The sequence below is a fragment of the Schistocerca piceifrons genome, chromosome 3 (genome assembly GCF_021461385.2).
Source record: "Schistocerca piceifrons isolate TAMUIC-IGC-003096 chromosome 3, iqSchPice1.1, whole genome shotgun sequence".
NCBI lineage: Eukaryota > Metazoa > Arthropoda > Insecta > Orthoptera > Acrididae > Schistocerca > Schistocerca piceifrons.
This window is the reverse complement of record NC_060140.1, coordinates 878,527,508-878,548,612: the sequence shown is the minus strand read 5'-3', so window position 1 is coordinate 878,548,612 and position 21,105 is coordinate 878,527,508. Positions and strand designations below refer to the sequence as shown.

Genomic DNA, 21,105 nt, shown 5'->3' with positions numbered 1-21,105 from the left:
CCTGGACTAAATGGTTATTTTTTATCATTACTACTTTCATTATTCACATCTAAGTCATAGCACATTATCAGATATACATATAAGTTTTCATTTCAGAAACTCAGATCTATCAATTTTTTCAATCTTATTTGTAATATCTCAAAACTATCCATACAGTTTCTGCAAGGGCTACAAATTGTCAGGAACACACAAAATAACTTTTCTTTACGACATCTGCAACTAATGAGAGCAGTTATATTTATTTCTCACCTATTGATTTATTAATATTTCACCTTTATAATTAGCAAATTCTAGTCAAAATAAAAAGTATACAACAAAAATTGATTGCCACTACTATAAAAGTCCATATATAAAACTAATGGACTTTGTTTCTTCTTTAAGAATTTGCTTGCTTTTCCTGGCTTAATATGTAATTCAATGGTAGCACCACACAAAAAAATGAGACTAAAAAAAGTGTGTCCACTATTCAGTGATTAATAAGAAGCAACAAATTTAGGCACTGTAAATTAATAATACCATGGATCATTTTATGACAGGTCCATTTGTAGGATGAGAAGAAACAATTTGTTTAAAAAAAAATTCAGTATGCATTTTCCACACTGTATTGTCTTGGAAAAGAAATACTTATGGTTAAGCATTTAAAAAGAATATGAAAAATAACATAATATCACAGTCTCTTTTCACAACAGAGTAACAGGTTCATTTTGTCCCTTCTTAATTGGCATAACTTTTGTTGCAGTCTACCACACATGCCCAGTTCAAATTAACGATCTGGACAAGAAGAGTTTTAGTTTGTACTGATTAGCTGTCAGAAGAAGAGACACCTAACTAAATACAATCCACACCATGTGAAGAGATGCACTGATTAGATAAAAATTTCAAAATTATTTCTAGTCAGCTTTGAGGTTAACCAGAGTTGCACAGCTACAAATGCCAAGTCATCAGAATGGACGGTATGAAGGTGGGTGCCGTACTGGCAGTGATGACTGCAGGAGTTGCACTACATGATCCCAGCCAAGAATCCGGGCAAAATCCACTATACGTTCATCCAGTTCACGAGTTGGCTTCTCTTCAGTCAATTTTAGTAACAACTTCATAACTCTTCCATAGTGTTGGTGGACAAAAGAATGCCACATTGAAAAGTAAATTACCTGAAAAAGAGACCATCTAATTAAGTTCTAAATTTTTCCATTAGTAATTAACCTGAACAAAATTATTTTATGGTGTGAAATGAGCTATCAGCGATTGTGAAAAACTGTTGGTAAGTTGTTTGATCTATCTCAAAAATGGCCAAGATTCTACTTCATCTACAAATTTACTTTAAAATACTCAAATTAAACTGTTAGCAAACACACTTACTTTACTGTCTGTTGCGTCAGTAAACTTAAGAAGGGAATGCCATGCCTCGTCCACATTATTTATAAGTTTACTCAGTTCTTCCTTACATTCCTCTTTGTTCTTGCTACCATGCTCCAAAATTCGATACAGGCGGCAATAAGCAACACCTCGGCGGTACAAGCTTTCAATTAGTGCTTGCTTCTGGCGCTCCATTGCACTGAAACATTACAAACTCAGACTCCAATGACAAATCTCCTGCACTAACAGTTACTGCAATCTTTTTTTGTGAATACCAATACAGTTCTTGACTAAACAGCAGCTCATAAATTCGACCAAACATGACTATTAGAAGAAAGTGCTTTCATTAGACAAAATATCAGTTCAGGGAAAGACTTTCAGTCTTGATTCTGAGGCACACTATATGAATTTATTCAACAGAGGTTATGATTAGAAGGAGATTATTTTAAACATTGTACTTACTTTGAAGTAACTGCACAAAATAAGAATATTACGATTACGCTTTGTTCACTTTTAGTATAAACAAAAGGTTACCTCCTTATGCATGGCAGGGATGTGGTTCAATACTTCACGTGATTTTCACATGACTATGAATATTATAGTGCCTATCTCCTACAGCAACAAGCCCACATAAATAGACAGTTAAACTTTCAAAATGTTATAGAAATAACACCACTGGTCAAAATGGCATCAAATTGCAATGAATTATTATAAGAGAAGGGGGAAAACGTATGGCAGACACAAAAAAATAGTGTGAAAATTGATCACTAGATGGTGCTGTATGTGTCAGAATACGTAAATGAAAACACCTGTCATGCACAAGACCCACTGAAGTTGGTATAAACATGCCGGCTACATGGCTTTTCCTCCTTTCACAACTGCGACATTCGCCATGACTGTCTCAATGCAGGATCGTGCTATGCCTGTAAAGCTGTATTACAAGAATGATGACTGCACACAGTGCTCTGCAGAAGTTCTGGACACTGAAGGGTTTGGAAAAAAGGTGATGGTCTCATGACTGCCGTGGGTCTGGAGAAAATGATTCAGAAATTTGAAAAGACAGGTTCTTTTGTTGTGTAACCTGGTAGAGGGAGGAAACAAATTGATTCGACGTCAGTGGAAGCAGTGGCCACAGCAATGCAGGAGGCGGCAAGTGGTGGTGTGCAAACATGTAATGCATGGAGAATTGCCTGAACATTGGACATACCCGTCAGCACGGTGTGTAAAATCCTACAAATCATCCTCCTTTGCTATCCACTCAAAATTACCCATGTGCACGAGTTGCTTCCTGTTGACCTGCCAGCAAGAAACCTTTGCTTTAGAATTTCTTGCTTGAATGGAAGTGGACAATGATTGGCCATTGAAGATTTTGTGGGCAGATGAATCCCACTTCCATCTGACAGGATATGTCAATACACAATTGTCAATGGAAAATCCACACACAAATCAACCAATGCCACTTCATCCTGAAAAGTTCACTGTGTGTTGCAGGTTTACAGAATCATTTATCATACGGCCATATTTTTTCGAAGAGACTGGTGCTTCCGGTCCTGTTACATTGTACATTCACTAGTAAGTGCTACGAGTGTATTTTGCGCAATCAAGTCATCCCAGCTCTCGAATAGCATGGATGAGATCATTTTTATGCAAGATGGAACACCACCGCATATTGCAAATCCAGTTAAGCATCTGCTGAAGCACCATTTCGGAAACGCTAGAATTATCAGCTGCCATTTCCCTACAGCCTGGCTGGCCCGACCACCTGATCTTAATCCACGTGACTTCTGGCTGTGAGGCTGTCTGAAAGATGTTGTGTTCAGTGTTCCCATTGCACACTTTGCTGCATTGAAGGCACGCATTGCGCAACACATTCTGAACGTGAACCCGGAAACACTTCGATCAGTTGTGGAATGTGCTGTTTCTCGATTTCAACTTGTTGCAGAAAATGGTGGACAGCGTACTGAACACGTTTTGCGCCAGTCCCATGGAAATTAATAATCTGATTTGATTTTGAATAATGCTTTTTATGTGGTGTTTGGCCTCAGGACAATTAAAAACTGATTTTTCCCATATGACCTTGCTGTGATGGATGGGCTTATGTAAATAACAGTATCACACCTGTACACCCATGCACACTGAGTAGTACAGTTTGTTTAATGTCAAACGTACACCTTAGGCATTGTTGTATGATTCATTTGTCATTTGTAGTTGATCACTATTAAATTATAATGCTTACAGCGCCATCTATTGCTACATTTTGTAACTATTTATTTTTCTTCTGCTATACATTTTCCATCTTCTCCGATAATATTTTGTTGCAATTTGACATCATTCTGACCAGTGGTGTTATTTCTACAGTGGTTTGAAAGTTTAACTTTAATTATAATCACCCTGTATTTCAACACTCTGTCTCCTACTAAAAGTGTGATGGTTTTGTACAGACTGCACGATGTAGCTTACTGAAATTTAGCCACTGCCACTTGAAAGAAGGATATGATAACTAAACATTTCAGTCATAAGAGGTCCACTACAATTTTTGGACGGATAGATGGGTGGTACAGTTGACATACTACTTGGTTAAAATAGTGTTGCACAATGTACTTAGGATTGACGAATGATAATCATGGACTGCTAAATAAAATTTGATTATTTAATGCAATTTGGAAGTTGGGCAAGTGTGCCGACCATGGATTTTCTTTGTATGTGCACGTTAACTGAAAAGCAATGGAGACGGTACTGCTATTGTGTGTAGCGATGCTGGCGGCGGCTCGCGTTTGGCCACACATACTGTTCTTTATGTTTTTCCTGTGACGTGGACTCCCACCTCTGAGTTTGCTGGCCTCTATGGAAGACCGCGGCGATGCCAATGCAAGAAAAAGTCATAGAACAAAAGTAGTTCGAGTTATCAGGGCCAGCTATGAACTGTGACTATGATCATGGCTAATCTACTTGAGGTACACTTGTCAAGCAGACAAAGAATATTGTATGAAGTTGTTTCCTGAATGTAAAAAGTTTCTAGTTTACGAAAGAAAGTCAGTGATAAAAGGGATACATGGTACAGATGGACACTAATTTGAAGGGAGATGCCGGGCGAAGGGGGTAGAAAGCTACCGTCCAGCTAATGTATTGCATTACTCAGCAAAACTGTCATGGAGGTACCTAGGAAACATTGCAATGGATGGATCGATTGGCTGGGTTAAAGAGACCAAACTATGAGGTCACTGGTCCATCAGTTTATTACGTTTCAAGCTGCGGTCCAAAAAAAGAAGACTGACCATCCAGCATGATGGGGGTCAGAAAAGAGATTCTGGACAGTCACACACAGTGGATGTTGAGGATAGCACTGGTCAATAACCTGAAGACTACTCAGGGAACCACTGCTGATTAAAATGTCTTGTTGGTGCAAGAACAAATATGACAAAGGGCTCAAGCGATAGCCACCAATTCTGCAGTGAACACACTGCATCTGTCCAGCAGAAAGGGAAGTTCACTGTATCTTGCATGTTTGTAGGCAAAACCAGTTCGTTCGTCAACTTTAGAGCCATCAAAGTCTACCAGTTTTGAACCTGAAGATGCATCAAGGATAGTCAAGAATAGTAGGCAAAAAATCAAGGCATCATCAGAGTCTTTCAGCCCAAAGGATAGGTTGAGACAGATCCGAGCACAAGGTACACACTATGTGGGCATGTGCGATTGTTCACTGACAAGAGGTGACACACACACACACACACACACACACACACACACACACAGAGAGAGAGAGAGAGAGAGAGAGAGAGAGAGAGAGAGAGAGTGAGTGTGCGCGCGCACTCTTTGGAGGGGTGTGTGTTCACAACAGAGAGACTGTATGCAAACTGCAATCATGACTCCTCTCCCAGGCTGCTGCTGTGGGATGTGGGTCTCCCTTCCTGGAGAAAGGGCATTATAATTCGGATGCTCAGGGAGCAGCAAACATATATTACATAATTGGACAGCAGTTGTTAGTGCCCAGTGTGTAGTGGAGGGACCCAGCCTCCATGAGTAGGCTGTTTGCAGGGCTGACACAAAAGGCATCCGCCACAAGTCAGACCCCACAATGGTGCATTGGATGCAGCATTTGCAATGCTTGAAGACTCCCATAACCGAGATGGAACAGGATCAGAGCTTTGTAAAACCACAAAAGTGTGGAGCAGTCTGTGCTCCAGCTGGGGTTACGGAGGCAGTGAAGAGTATTAAGGTGCAACCAGCATGTTCGTGTAAGTTGGCAAAGATGGGGAAGCCATGTCAACCAGACATCAAAGACCAGTCCCAAAAAGTGATAAGACTCCACCATATTGAGCAGTTGGTCGTCAAGGTAGAGTTCTGGGTGTGGATGGATCAAATGACAGCGACAGAAGAACATGATGCATGAAAACCAGCAGCCACACAAAAATCATTAGCATACAGAATAGATGACACTGCAGACCACATAGCTTCAGCTTGATGATTCATAACTACCAGAAAAAGGGGCACCCTCAATGCAGAGCTCTACAGGATCCCATTCCCTTGTGTATGTGGAGTACTATGGGAAGCAACAACTTGATCGGGAAGTATGGTGTGACAAGAAATTCTGGACAATAATTGGGAGCGGGCACTGGCACGCCATTCATGTAGGGTAATGAGGATGAGGTGACCTTTTGCAAATCGAAGAAGATAGCGATATGGTGTTGACTGCAGGTGAAAGCTAACTGTTTAGCAAACCCCATGCATACCAAATTTTCAGCAGTAGAAGTCCATATCATCCTATGGCACAAATCAAGTAATATGCAACCTATATGGTAGCTGAACCGTATGAGATTCCAATCCCGACTCTCCACTTGGGTCTGTACCAAAGTACCACAGTCAGTTTTGTTGCAGATGCTACAGGTGGTGAGCTCCACCTTCATCTCACAAGCAAGACTGATGGTCTTTACTGCTTCAGCTAGCTGTCTGGAACCAGAGTGAATCTCTTCCTGTCTAAAGTGACATGCATCATTAGTACTGACGTGAGCCACCGCCTGCTGTTGGCTGCACTCTGTGGTCTTCATGGCACCCAGAGCAGCCTTTCCACATCTGGACTGACCAAAAATTATAAACCAAGTGCACTCACTATCGGCACCAAAAAGACCATCCAATGAAAAGGCAGAGGGGGGAAAAAGGACAGTAAAGGCTCCATGGTGGCCAAGCATATAGTCACAAAAGTGATGTGAGCTCCTGGGAGGGGGAGGGGGGGGGGAGGGGTGTACAAATTTTGTTTCAGCATGGGTCGTCACATACTGGGAGAAGTTCTGAATCACACTCTTCTGACAAATGGATATGCTCATTTACTGACCCAGACATTTCTACAGTCTGGCATCTTATATTTCTAAAAGTGGGAATCTGTCTATTTTCGAAAATGGTTATCTGTCTATTTTCAAAAGTGGCTTGATTAGAAGCCCCATGTAACGTAACCACTATGTAAATGGAACTGATTTTATAACAGCTGTTGTAAATAATATAATGAAACTAGAAGAGAAATATGATGGAGCTTGAATTTTGCACAACAGAAAGTCTTGGACTCTTATTGAAAGTGTCAGTGCAGTCACATTTTTAATCATACACAATTCTCATAATTTCCTGACAGTTTCAGAGCCTGTGATAATATCTTGCAATATTAGCCGATAACATTTGTCACCATCCTCTGTTTCCGTGAGCCCAACTTGAGGCCAGACTCAAGATGTCATGGTCACCTTTATGCCTTATCAGTTCCAAACAAATGTAGGTAGTTTTCCATTCCAGAACAGGTCCGCAATGAATGTGTGATGATTAACAAAACTTGGTGCCCGTCTGTAATACAAACTCAGATTTCCTGTTTTTCACAAACATTTGCCCTAACCATTACACTATCTGATAACACCACCAGAAGTTCATTTCTGAACATAACTTCACCAATGTCATTTTATTCTCATTGCATTTATCCACTCCAAGTCACTAAGTTCAATTCAGTTATCGATATATATACGTATAACATTAACACACATGAAATGGCACACTTACTCTCAAAACAATGAGCCTTACAAAGTGTACATATGTAATTTATTTTCAACTTCAGTGCACCAAGTGCTGCTTAAAACACAAATTTTGGTTTGACTTCTTAATTTTCTTCAGTGTATTGATATTTAGACCTACTCCCTACCCTTCTGTTTATACCAACAAAAGATTCCAGAAGCCATAGGCCATACTTTAGCTGATGTGGCCTCAGTGGTTTCCAACGAGATTCTCCTCTCCAGTCTCAATCATAATAGTACTTCTAGTTACTACTTACTCAGAAACTTCTGCATAAGCCACAAACTTATAAAAAATTTCTTACTGTAAGAAAATGGAAGTAATGATGTATGTATCTGATTCTAGTGGTCCTGTATAATACTGAAATGGTATGTTACCAACTACGGCCAATCAGAATTTCATTTTGCATATCAATGATAGTGAAGACCATTATCAGAATTGTACTTACGTTTTAACTTTTGCTGCATCTGGACGGTTATCATTCTTTGCGCCAAAATAAGCAAGCAATTGAATGTCATCAATTTTACTAATGATGATATCAGATATCTCAAGAACCTTATGTGCTAATCTGGAAACTTCCTCTGTTTGTTCTATGGATTCCAGACTTGGCAGCTGTTTTTTGTTTTCTGCTGGGTCCAGTGCTTGGAGCATTGCTGTGTACACAGGTAGATGATCCGGGTATGACGATTTCAATTCTTCATACAAGCTGTTTGCTTTGTCTCCAGGGTCTGCACAGGAAAGTAATAACTGCTACAGAAAACTGGATTATTTTCAACAAAAAATTCTATCTTTTCAACTGATCTTGCAATAATGCCAACTAGAAGCAAATACTAGAAGCAAATACAAGAAATTTTTATGCCCACCGGTCAGTCAGGTAATCAGTAAAATTAAATGTAAAAACAATGTACATGTATGCCAATAATGTTGTACTTCAGCTGTACAAAAAACTGATGTGAACTATTCACTTTGCACAGTCACTTTCTCTGCTCTTGACTTATATTGGTTCTTGTGATAATTAGATGAACTGAAAGAAAACAGTGTACCTCTCCAGAGACCGAATAGACCCAGAAGGTGGCCACTGTAACTGCAGCCAAAACACTGGTTTCATCAGTGACAGCTATTTACAATACAATGCGATACCGTATCCAGAAAACTTTTATGTAACTTGTGATGAAGCAAGCTGGGATATTTTTACTTCCCCTCGTTTTGCCGTCTGCCTCCTCCATTTGTTTTTTTACTTTTAACTAATTACCATTATCATAGGTGAGTATAATCTGCATTTTCGCAAAAGAGAAAGGTTGGCCCTCAGTTTTGTGCTTAGTTTTAGGTATGTAACTGATTTTCTAATCTGTTTCAACTATGCCTAGTTAGTATCTTTTGTTATAGGGTGAAATCAGTAATTGATTCGTAACTTAAATTCTACTGTTGACATATAAACAAATATAAATTCTGTACTAATGATAAACATTTGGAGGAACAACTAATACTATTCTTAAAGTATTTATTTGACTCTATTCGAAAACATGTTAACATAGCCAGCTCTTAATTAATTCCAAAATAATTTCCAGTTTCATCAAAAGAGTACTGTGTGTGTGTGTGTGTGTGTGTGTGTGTGTGTTAATTTCATCATTTAAACAAATAATTCGGCCTAACCCTTGCAGTAGAAGAAACGGTTAAAAAAGAACCAATTTTTCAATGTAGTCAGTTAATTTAATGAATTAAGTTTTAATAGTAATGTCTGTAAATTTAACTTTCAGCCATGTGTAGTTTCAGCACTTATTTTTGTGAGGATGTGTAAGGGCCTGATTTTTGGTCCTGAGACAGTCAGTTCACGTCTGAGTTTCAGACGAGAAACCTGTGTTGGCTAGAACAACAACAACAATGCTTCAACTTAACGGTGGAATATGTATTACACAAGTAGGCCGTGTATAAAATCAATAACAGTGTCTGCTCCATAGGTACCTTTTTATTCTTCAAAATCTGTGAACTTTGTGGATAGGTTTTTACTACTTGTAGATGTACAACAGTAAACTATTGTAGCAGTATGTGTGTATTCGCCAGCAAACTGTTTACGTGGCTTATTGAAAGTTAAATGATAGTGCATGTTCCATATTAAATGTGTAATATTTTGGGGAGGGAGGGCGGGGGGGGGGGGGGGGGGGGTGTCAACAGTACAAGTAAAAAGCTGTAAAACGCAAATGTGCACCTTTCGGCTACATCATTTAGAGTAGTCAGTGTTCAGTGTAAGTAAAATAATGGAGCTGACAGACATGATTAATGAAAAAAAGATTACTATATACAAACAAATGTGGAGTAACTGTATTTATGATCTAATTTTGAACTAGGCAACATTGGGTGCTGTGTACACTGTGCAATTCATGACACTGCAGCTGGGAATGAGAGATTAACAGAAAGAGCAATATTTACAAGTCAAGGACCAGACTGCTACTGCCGATTAAAATAATTCCACAAGTGTGAGAGTAAAATAATCAAGACATACAAAACACAGCTGGAAGAAAGAAGAAAACCACCTGAATGACAGAAGGCCAACAAACACTAAAATTGACAAAATCAGACAAGAAAACCACAGAGAGACGCAAGAAACATGTAGTAGAGATCAAAACAAGAGAGCAGATTACCATGGCTGCCTGACCACGAGTATAAAAAGGAGAAGCCAGCCACTGTGCAACACATTAAAACCTCCAACCTAAAAGCACTAAAGTGGAGGACACAGAGGGACAAAGGACATGCGCTAAAACTTAGATCAAATGATAAAGCCCACCCTCACGAATAAAACATAAAACTAAAGCTGCTGTTAAGGTATTGTCACCCAACAACAAAGGTAGGGTGCTGGGAAAGTTAAAAGTTTCCCGCAGAGCGGCTAAAAGTGGGCAGTCCAGCAAGAGGTGGACAACCACCATTAGTGAGTCAAAGCGACACCGAGGTGGGTCCTTGCAATGGAGGAGGTAACCATGCGTTACCCACATATGGCCAATGCGGAGCCGGCAGAGGACCACTGATTCCCTGCAAGTGGACCACATGGAAGACTTCCACACATTCGTAGTCTCTTTAATTACATGTAGTTTGTTGTGCCTACTGTTATGCCATTCCGTCTCCCAAAGACGAAAAACCCTGCGGCATAAGACAGAACGCAGATCAGGTTCAGAGATGCCCATCTCCAGAAGCGGTTTCAGCATAGCCTATTTGGCCAGCCTGTCGACAACTTCATTGCCTGGGATTCTGACGTGTCCTGCAATTCACACAAAGACCACTTAATGACGGGACCGTTCCAGGGCACAGATGGACTGCTGAATGGGCGCTACCAAAGGATGCTGAGGGTAGCACTGGTCGATAGCTTGTAGGCTGCTCAAGGAGTCGGTACACAGGAGAAATGACTCTCCAGGGCATGTACGGATGTGCTCAAGAGCACGAGATGGCCACCAGCTCTGCAGTGGAAACACTGCAGCCATCTGGCAAGGAGTGCTGTTCAATATGTCCTCCATGAATGTGTCCGCAAAGCCTACGTGACCATCAGCCATCGAGCCGTCTGTGTAGAATACTTTGTGGCCCAAGTACATGTCGAGAATCGAGAGGAAGTGATAGCGGAGAGCCGCAGGGTTAATGGTGTCCTTAGGGCCATGCGAAAGGTCCAGAAACATCTGTGGCTTGGGTGTACACCATGGAGGTGTACATGAATGGATCTTGAGGAGAGATGGTAACGGGAAAGATTCCAGTTCAGGCGGAAGGGACCAGAGGTTAAACGCAATTGTAAGCCATGACTTGGGCCGCTGATGCGGGAGATGAACTGCTGTGGTTGGGAAAAGGAGATGATAATTTGGATGCGCAGGAGAACTACGAATATGTGCAATGTAACTGGAGAGCAGTTGTGCCACCTAACCTTCAATGGAGGGACTCTGGCCTCCACCAGGACACTGGTCACCGGACTCATTCTAAAAGCTCCCATCACTAGTTGAACACCACCATGGTGCACTGGGTGGAGTAAACACAATGCTGAGAGTGCCGCCAAACCATAAACCACACTCCCATAGTCAAGGCAGGATTGAACAAGGGGTCTGTAGAGCTGCAGCAGCGTAGACAGATCTGCACCCCAGCTGGTAGTGCTCAGGCAGTGGAGGGCATTGAGGTACTGCCAGCACTTCCACTTAAGCTGATGAAGGTGAGATAGCCAAGTCAATCCGGTGTCAAAAACCAGTCCCAAGAATCGATATGCCTCCACTACAGTGAGTGGATCATCACTAAGGTAAAGTTCTGGTTGAGCAGTGCGGCACTCACAGAAATGCACGACACATGACTTTGCGGCTGAAAACTGGAAGCCATGGGCTAGAGCCCATGACTGCACCTTGTGAACGGGTCCCTGTAGGCACCGTTTAGCAACACCAGTACTGGAGGAGCAGTACGAAATGCAGAAGTCATCCACATACAGAGAAGGTGAGACCAACAGCCCTACAGCTCCTGCTAGACCATTAATAGCCACTAAAAACAGAGAGACAACCATTATGGAGCCCTGCGGAATGCCATTCTCCTGAATGTGAAGGGGGAACTATGGGAGGAACCAACAATCTCTAACTGCCTCAGCGACTTCCAGCGACCATCAAGGGACTGTCTTTTGCCGAGGGTACCATAAAGAACAAGGGATCGCATTTTCCGCTGTAGAAATGATCGTTGTAGTGACCTGCTCAACGACAACATCGATGGCACCATGTGGGGGAGATTCAGCGGTGACAGCAAAGGTGAAGGCTTCTCTGTCTAACTTGTTTAAAGCACATCTGGGTAGGCGTCCGCGGGCATGATGCCAGGGAGTGTCAGGAAGATGGGGAAGTGGTCACTATCACACAGGTCATCAGTTGCTCTCCAGTGGATAGATGGGAGAGGGCCAGGACTGCAAACCAAGAGATCAATGGCCAAATATGTGCCATGTGCCACACTGAAATGTGTGGGGGCACCTGTATTTAAGAGGCAAAGGTTGAACTGAGACAGTAAATTTTCGACCTCCCTACCTCAGCCAGTAAGCATGGTGCCACCCCACAATGGGCTATGCGTGTTACAATTTCCCAAAAGTAGCAAAGATTTAGGGAGCTCATCAATCAATGCTGCCAATACATTCAGGGGCACTGCACCATCTGGAGGAAGATATACATTGCAGACAGTTATTTCCTGTGTCGTCCTTATTCTGACAGCCACAGCTTCAAGAGGGATTTGAAGTGGCACAGTTTCACTACAGACTGAATTTAGGACATAAACACAAACTCCACCTGACACACTATTACAGTCGCTACGGTTCCTGTAATATACCTTATAGCTACGGAGGGCACGGGTCTGCATAGCTGGGAACCAGGTTTCCTGAAGGGCAATGCAGAAAGCAGGCATAAAGCTTAACAGTTGCCGTAGCTCAGCCAGTTGGTGGAAAAAACTGCTGCAATTCCACTGGAGGATTATGTGATCACGAGACTGGGAAGGCATGAAACACTCAATGAGGCAATCTATGCCTCAGGGTCCCCTGCTGCGACCACAAGAGTACCTGTGCGATCGACATCCATTATGTCTGATGGCCCAGCGAGGTCTAGGTCCTCAGCGGACACCAGAATCTCCACCTCATCCTCAGACACAGAGCTTGTAGGTAGTGATGGTGTGGGTGCCACCGCAGTGCCTTGGTTCTTGGGGGTCTTTTTCTCTTAAGGTTTCTCTCACTGCTCCTTAGGTTTGTCCGGCTTGGAGGGCTTCACTGATTCAGTCTCAGGGACTGAGGAGGACCGTGAAGCCCTACAACCAGCTACCTATGGTTGCTCCAATCACTGGTAGGAACCTGGGAAGGGAGAGACCCAAGGGATCCCTTCCTGGCGAGAGGAGCCGAAGGAGACTTACACTTCTCCGGCTAAGTGGTGACTGACGTCGCTGACAGTTAGGGGGGTTGTTCCTCCTGAAGTAGGTTGTGCAGGAGCAACAGGGACGGAAGTGCCCCCACCATCAATGGGGCAGGTGGAGTCTGATTGCTAACAGCCAACAGTACGCATTGGAACGGAAGATGGTAGAACCATTGTCGTGGTGGTGGCGTAGGTTGACATCATATGTACAGGATGTAGCTTCTCATATTTTTTATTAGTCTGAGTGTAGGCCAGTCGATCCAGGGTCTTTTATTCCATTATTTTTCTTTATTTCTGGAGAATCCTGCAGTCTGGCGAGCAAGGTGAATGACGCTCTTTGCAGTTGAGATGGGAGGTGAGGCACAAGGAGTATTGGGATGTGATGGATGTCCAGAATCCCGACATGTGATGCTGGAAGTACAGTGGGAAGACATATGGCTGAACATCCAGCACTTAAAGCACCACATTGGGGGAGGAATATATGGCTTTACGCCACAGCAGTAGATCATCGACCTGAGCTTCAAGGGTAATGTGTCACCCTCGGAGGCCAAGATGAAGGCACCGGTGGCAACCTGTTTATCCCTCGGTCCCTGGAGGATGCACTGGATGAAATGGACACTTCGCTGCTCTAAATTTGCGTGCAGCTCTTCGCCACACTGCAAATAAAGGTCCCTGTGAAATATGATACCCTGGACCATATTTAAGCTCTTATGGGACATATCGGAAACAGGAACATCCCCCAGCTTGTCACAGGCGAGTAATGCCTGTTACTGGGCAGAGGATGCTGTTTTGATCAAGACTGACCCTGACTGAATTTTGGACAAGCCCTCTACCACCCCAAACTTGTCCTCTAAATGCTCCACAAAAAATTGAGGTTTCATTGACAAGAAAGATTCCCCATCAAATCTCGTACATATGAGGTACTGGGGTAAATAAGTGTTGCTGTCATCCTTAGCCTGGCATTCCTCCCAAGGTGTGGCCGAGGGGGAAGGGATGACGTACTACACTTCATGGCATGTCATCCGCCATACCACCCACTTCGACCAGGGGACCTCCCCACAGGTGCTACCCAGCCGCAGCAAAGGCCACCTGGCAGGATGGCCATTGCCGGGAGTCCCGATGCCCCAGGGTGAAGGGCATCAACTCCTTGGGGAGTTAACGGTACAGGCATCAGCAGAGTGATCTCTGTGTGGTCAGGGGGCTAAAATCAACAGGGTACATGGCAGCCTCACCACCATGAACTGGCTACCGTGCTGGATATCAGGCACAAACGAGCTAAGAAGTCCATTATTGTTTACAACGCAAAAAGCGATACTGGACAGAGGATGGAGGAAAACACACCCAAGAGGGTGACCTCGCCCAACAGCTGGAGAATGAGCAGAAGTGCAGATCCACGTCAATGAAGGATGTGGGAGGTCTCAGCACATGATGGACAGTATGCACCACGTAAGGCGCCTTTCCCCAATTGGCTCGCTCTTCGGGAAAATTTTGAAAAATGGAGGTCAAACCCTACAGGGGACCACCACATAAAGGCCAAAACATATGAGACTCATTTTAGTTGCCTCTTATAACAGGCAGGAATACCCTGGGCCTATTGTAACCCCCTGACCCGCATGGCGGTGTGTGTGTGTGTGTGTGTGTGTGTGTGTGTGTGTGTGGGGGGGGGGGGGGGGGGATACTACAGGATTAGTTTCAATGTCCAAATTATATTTTTTATAACAGAATGCTGTGTTTGTTGCATAAAGTAATGTTCTGTTCTCTGGTTGAGAGCATAAATTATTCTGATAACCCTCAATCAGTAATTTATAATTGTTACGTTGAAAGCAACCTCATAAACACATAATTACTGGTCCTCATTTCATTGAAACAGACTTAACAGTGATAGACATTTTCAAACTTGTATAGTGCAATGCTGGTAAAGCAGTATTTCTCAATTTCCAAAAGAGCATTTGAGTCAGTAACACATCTACGCTTATTATCAAAAGCAAGCTCACATGGTGTATGAAGCGATGTTTGTGGCTGCACTGAACATTATTTGGTAGGATGGACGCAGCTTGTTACCTTGGATGGAGAGTCTTCGACAGACATAGAAGTAACTCTTTGTTTATTCCATGGATGTGTGTTCAGACTCTTGCTATTTTGTTGCACATTAATGACATTGTGGACAATATTAATAGTAACTTCAGACTTTTCAAAGATGATGACATTATCTATAATGAAATACTGTCTCACAAAAGCTGCACAAATATTCACTCAGATCTTAATAATATGTCCAAGTGCTGTACAGATTGGCAACTTGCTTTAAATGTGAAAAAAAGTAAAATTGTGCATTTAAAAACATAGTCCTCTATGACTACAGTACCAGAGTTTGTAATCTGTCAATTCATACAAATACATGGGTGCAACAGTTTTTAGGGGTATGAAATGGAACAGTCACATAGTTGTATGTAAAATATTAGATAAACATAATCTATCTACAAAGGAGACTGCTTAAAAATCATTCGTACGAGACGTCCGACAATACTGCTGAAGTGTGTGGAAACTGTACCACATAAGACTAACAAGGGTTACTGAACAGATACAGAGGACAGGCAGGAATGGTCACAGGTTTGTTTGACCCATGGGCATGTGTCACAGAGATGCTGAAGAAACTGTACTACAGACTCTTTAAGACAGATAAACTGTTCTGAGAAGGCCTGCTTACAAATTTTGGAAAACCAGTTTTACTTGATGACTGTAGGAACATAGAAAATCCTATTATATGTTGTTCCTGTAGAGATTGTGAGGACAAGATCAGATTAATTACAGTGCTCACACAGCTATTTAAACGGTTATTCTTCTCGTGCCCCATATATGACTGGAATGAGAAGAAGCCCTAATAACTGGTACATGCACTTCATTGTGATTTGCAGAGTATGGATGTAGATGTACATCGAACATGCCTCTGCAATGAAAGAATCTTTCTTCTATGGCCATGTGGTTACAGTAACTGCATATGTATAGAACATAACTTTCATGGAACTTTTAAAAGAAACAATGGAATTGTTACCTGTTCCAAAGGGTATTTTGAACTTTGGAGTATGATGTGTTTACTGCTGGAGGTAAACCACAATTTAAAATAAAATCAAAACCTTTCTCTGTAATATTACATGACAAATGCAGTATTCTATTGATGAAATGCCTAAATTTCAGAGCTGTTTGATGACAGCATATTATCAAAGAGCTAATCCTAAATTTCATGACAAACTGTCAACTATGAGTGCTATGTTTCTAATTTATCTAATCAGAAGTGAAGACATCCATTTTGTAATGCAATTACATGACCAGATTTGCTGATACTTTCAGAAGGAAAGAAATATCTGATTCTTAAAAATCCTCTAGTGTAAATCAGAAAAACAAATGAGAATATGTAGATTATGAGCTGGAAGCAAAGTTATGAAAATGAGACATATGCTTTGATCGTATTTTGAATTAACCATTAAGCTCAATGATATTTCTAAATTCATAGGATAAGCAAACTAAACTTTGCCTAAATGAAAAGTACATGAGTAATTATTCAGGAGTTCAGATACTGTTTGTGTATATATCAAGGTAAAAAGCTCATCAAACAATCACGTAGCTTATTTTACACAGAACTGATCAAAGCAATGTACATACCTAGCTTGGCCAGCCAAGCAGTTTTGACATCCCTCACAGCTTCTTCAAATTCTTCTTCTTTGGTCTTTTCCTTTGGTTCTGTTGTTTTGTTGCTCTTCTTTGGAGCTTCGTTCAGAACATACTTAAATGGATATGAATCCTGAAAAAATTAAGTAAATGTGATAAGATAAGCTGTCAATACGAATACAAATTAAAAGTGACACAGCCAGTAGGCAATCTCTGAAGGGCATCATCTGATACTTCTTACAAAGGAAACTCCCCATCACACTCCTCTCAGATTTAGTAGTAAGATGGTCTGGTGCAGGCTGTTCCAGCTCGTCGGCTCTGTTGTGAGCCGCAGAGCGCTCCCTGCTCCAGGGAGCCGTGTCGCTTGCTGTGGCCATTCCAGTGGACCGGCACGACGGCACGTGGCGCGGCTGGCTGAAGCAGGCAGCAAGGCAAGCGTTTTGATGTGCCAGCTGCGTCTTACAAGATCGACAGCCTCATACTCTTAGCTGCTAAGACGTGGTGACATGCTTTAAATAAGAAACAACTGTTTTACACGAAATTGCATACTGAACTTATTGGGCCTCTGTAGCTTGACATTTTCTTTCCATTACAAGATTGGAAATATCTGGCGTCAAAGTGTTCGCAGCTTTAATGCGGAGGATGGCCTTCATTGTTGCATCCTGAAGAAAAGGTCGTTCCTTACTTTTTACTCTTTTCATTGCTTAGAAAAGCTGCTCACAACAATACGTAGATTCAAACATGCACATGATCTGAGCAAGATTGTTGTGAAGCTTGGGAAAAGTTTTTTGCTGTAATGAACGATACCATCGTGACAAATCCAACACGTTGTAGTACCTGTCTTTCAACACAGTTGAATTTTGCAAATCAATAATCTCCAATTGAAGTGTCGATGACAAGTCATTGGGGGAAACTGAAAAAGGAGTGCTGAACACCTTGATTTCCATCTCGAAACTAGTGAGGTCTCGGAATCGTGTTTCAAACGACGTGATGACCTGAACTTTGCTTGGTAATCGCCAAAAGTAGTACCTACAGGTAGTTTTAAAGAAGCAAGACGATTGAAGAACGTTAAATGTCCATTGCTCATCTGCCTCTCAAATAAACGTAACTTTTCCATGAACGCTTTGATCTGGTCGTGCATGTCAACAATTAGCTGCCCTTTGCCCTGCAATGACAGATTTAAATTATTCAGATGCATAGTTATGTCAGCTAGGAACACCAGCTCTGATATCCATTTCATATCTTTCAGACAACCATTTCTTCTGCTTTCATTTCGAGAAAAAGGGTTATTTCCTCACGAATGGCAAAGAAAACATCAAGAACTTTTCCCCGACTCAGCCAACGAACTGTACTGTGGTAAGGTATATCCCCATACTCCGCTTCCATATCTTTCAGGAATCCTTTGAATTGGCGATGATTCATATCGTGACGCCGCACAAAATTCACACACTTCACGACATTTTTCATTACGTCACCTAGCTCTACTGTTTCAGCGCACAGTGCCTCTTGGTGAATAAAACAATGAAGAGTCAAAATGTCTTCCCTGAATTCGTCCCTGAGTTTATTTTTCAAACGAGAAGCATAACCTTGGTGACACCTGATCATTTGTGGTGCACTGTCTGTCGCTACAGAATGGAGCTTATCCCACGGCAAATTCATATTGTCCACTGATTCACAAACAGCTTCAAAAATGTCACGTCCTGTTGCGGTGTAATCGAATGGTACCACAGCCAAGAGTTCTTCAGTTACTTGCACCTCCATGTCGACACCACGCACAAAAACTGCAAGCTGAGCACAGTCCGATATGTCGGTGCTTTCGTCAAGCACTAGCGAAAATGCAACAAAGCTCTCCGCCTTTTTCCTGAGCTGTCTCTCTAAATCCGCTGCCGTATCCAAGATTCGACAAGACATTGTTTGCTTCAACAGGCAAACCCCTTCAATTGCCTGAACCTCCCTTGGAAACAAACATTCTGCAACGGCTACCATGCACGATTTTACGAGTGGTCCCACCGAAAACAGCTTGCCACTCGTCGCAATGATGTGAGCCACCCTGTAGCTTGCTCGAATTGCAGACTCAGTAGTGTTTTCTCCGATTTAATTCGCCTGAAAATTATAAACGCATTACAGATCACGAACTATGTTGCATGTTTTGATACCCTCCGTATTACGAAACCATTTTTAAACTTAATGTCTCCTGGTACGTCGTTCTTAAGCTTGGTCACCAGTTCTCTGCGTGCAACGCCTTCTACCTGATCGTAGTGCGCTGCGTGAAGACGTGTATAATGTCGTTGTATATTGTACCTCTTCGCAGAATTAAATACTTTATGACATACAAGACACTGCGGACGACCATCCCTCTCAATGAATAGAAAGGTATCCTCCAATAGAGGTACAGGGCTCCTGCGGCTAATCATAGCTGTCATTGAACACGGATTATTGCGTCAGTTGCGGCTGCATGCCGCCAGGGGGCAGTGAGTTCGCTTTCCCCCTCCACGCGGGCTCCGAGCTGCCGCAGTGAGCGCTCCGGCTCCCTGGAGCTCGGTTGGAACAGCCTGGTCTAGTGGATAGCCCGTCAAAACTAATAAAAACACCACCACCAGAAACAGTGGACAGCCCAAGTTTAACAAGTCCAATATTGAGCAAAAATGAACAGCTGCAGCACTGTGGTTAAGTGGTCATGTGTAGGAGACGAACTGTGTTCAATACGCCGTCGTCCCATTTATTTATTTCACAACATTTTGAACGGTCCATCACATAACTGGAATGTTTGTTCTTCATCGCATAACTGGAATGTTTGTTCTTTTCTGTAGTCTTAGCAGTTGTCATACTATACACTGGTTATACAGTTTGAGTCATGTGGTAAGAACATGTTACCGTCACAAGTAAATGTGACAAATAGTGAGAGCAGGCAAGATACCATGTAGATGTCTCACAGAAATCGAAAAAACAAATTAATGGATGTGAACTATGTTACAACGAAGGAATTCAAAGAGCCAAAACTTCTAAAATGGAATGCAACTTCAAAAGTGTTAAAAACATGTTTTGACAGAGCACGGAGAAACTGCGTGATTGTGAAACTGTTGCATGCGCTCATCCATTGCAGCATATGTGAAACTATTATGTTTTCGTCATTTTTTTGGGAGTGATCACATTCACATTCATAAGCAATTGGGCAAGGAGGCATATCTCACTCACTCTCCACGAGTGTGAATTAGGTGCAGCGGTAAGAGATACCTATCATATGAAAGGTACTGTCACTAATACCATGTATGACACACCAGATGTGTTTTTTTGGTGGAGAATAAAGCTGACTCGTTGCCTTGTCATCAAACATTTAATAGTTGTGCAGAATTTTAAAAAAGGGCACAAGACAGGTTTGAACATGGCTTGCCCGTTTGGCAATTCAACACAGTGACCACTTGACCACAATGTCATTGCTCTTCTGGGCTGCTCTATATTCCACTTCCTGTCCTTGGCCCGTTCAATGTTTCTATTTTGCTTTTTTTCCCCACAGTTCATTATATCTTCTTCCTGTTTTCATGCTAGACCTGTGTACAGTTTTTGACGAGTTGTCCACCGGGCCCTCTCAGCACTAAATCTCAAGGAGGGCAATGAGGAGTATTCCTTGTTCGAAAAGCCCTGAGAAAACTTTATTGTTATTAAGAGGCGGTGAGTGAAATAAGAAAATGCTTAGAATCTTTGAAAAACTAAACAAAAACAAAGAAGGAGGAGAATAGGAATCCTATGAGAGAGGTTAGGAACATCCAACAAGAAGAGACGAGAGAGGAAGAAGACAGCTGCACTGCCGGGCAACTAGCAACACCTATCGGAGAAATGCAGGAAACAGCACAAAGCCAACAGAGGCAGACGGAAGAGACACCTACAGGATCTGAGAAGAACTTCAGCGGAGACAACAGAGTGGGTAGCTCTCTAGGGGGGGGGGGGGGGGGGGGGGAAAAAAAGGACGAAAATAAGACGGAAATGGGAGAACTGAAGCATAAAGTGGAGAAGATAACCGATTTCCTGAAAAACCAGCTAGGGATATTAATACAGGAGCAAATAAAGAAAACTCCAGAAAAGGAAAGTCATCTAGAACCAGAGAAAATCATAACTGATGGAAACGGCATACAAACTAAATACAACAACAAAGTTAAACCAGGGA

General features: G+C 42.2%; 1 protein-coding gene across 1 annotated transcript in view; it reads right to left on the bottom strand.

The window, feature by feature from the left end:
* Positions 1-579: 579 nt before the first annotated feature.
* Positions 580-21,105, bottom strand: part of LOC124787906 (tripeptidyl-peptidase 2) — a 281,148-nt gene continuing 260,622 nt past the window's right edge. The window contains exons 20-23 of the mRNA XM_047254886.1: positions 16,938-17,076; positions 7,847-8,126; positions 1,360-1,555; positions 580-1,151 (exon numbers count right to left, since the gene is read on the bottom strand). Of these exons, the coding sequence (XP_047110842.1) occupies positions 942-1,151; positions 1,360-1,555; positions 7,847-8,126; positions 16,938-17,076 (825 nt within the window). The 3' untranslated portion in view covers positions 580-941. The remainder of the gene's footprint in view (positions 1,152-1,359; positions 1,556-7,846; positions 8,127-16,937; positions 17,077-21,105) is intronic.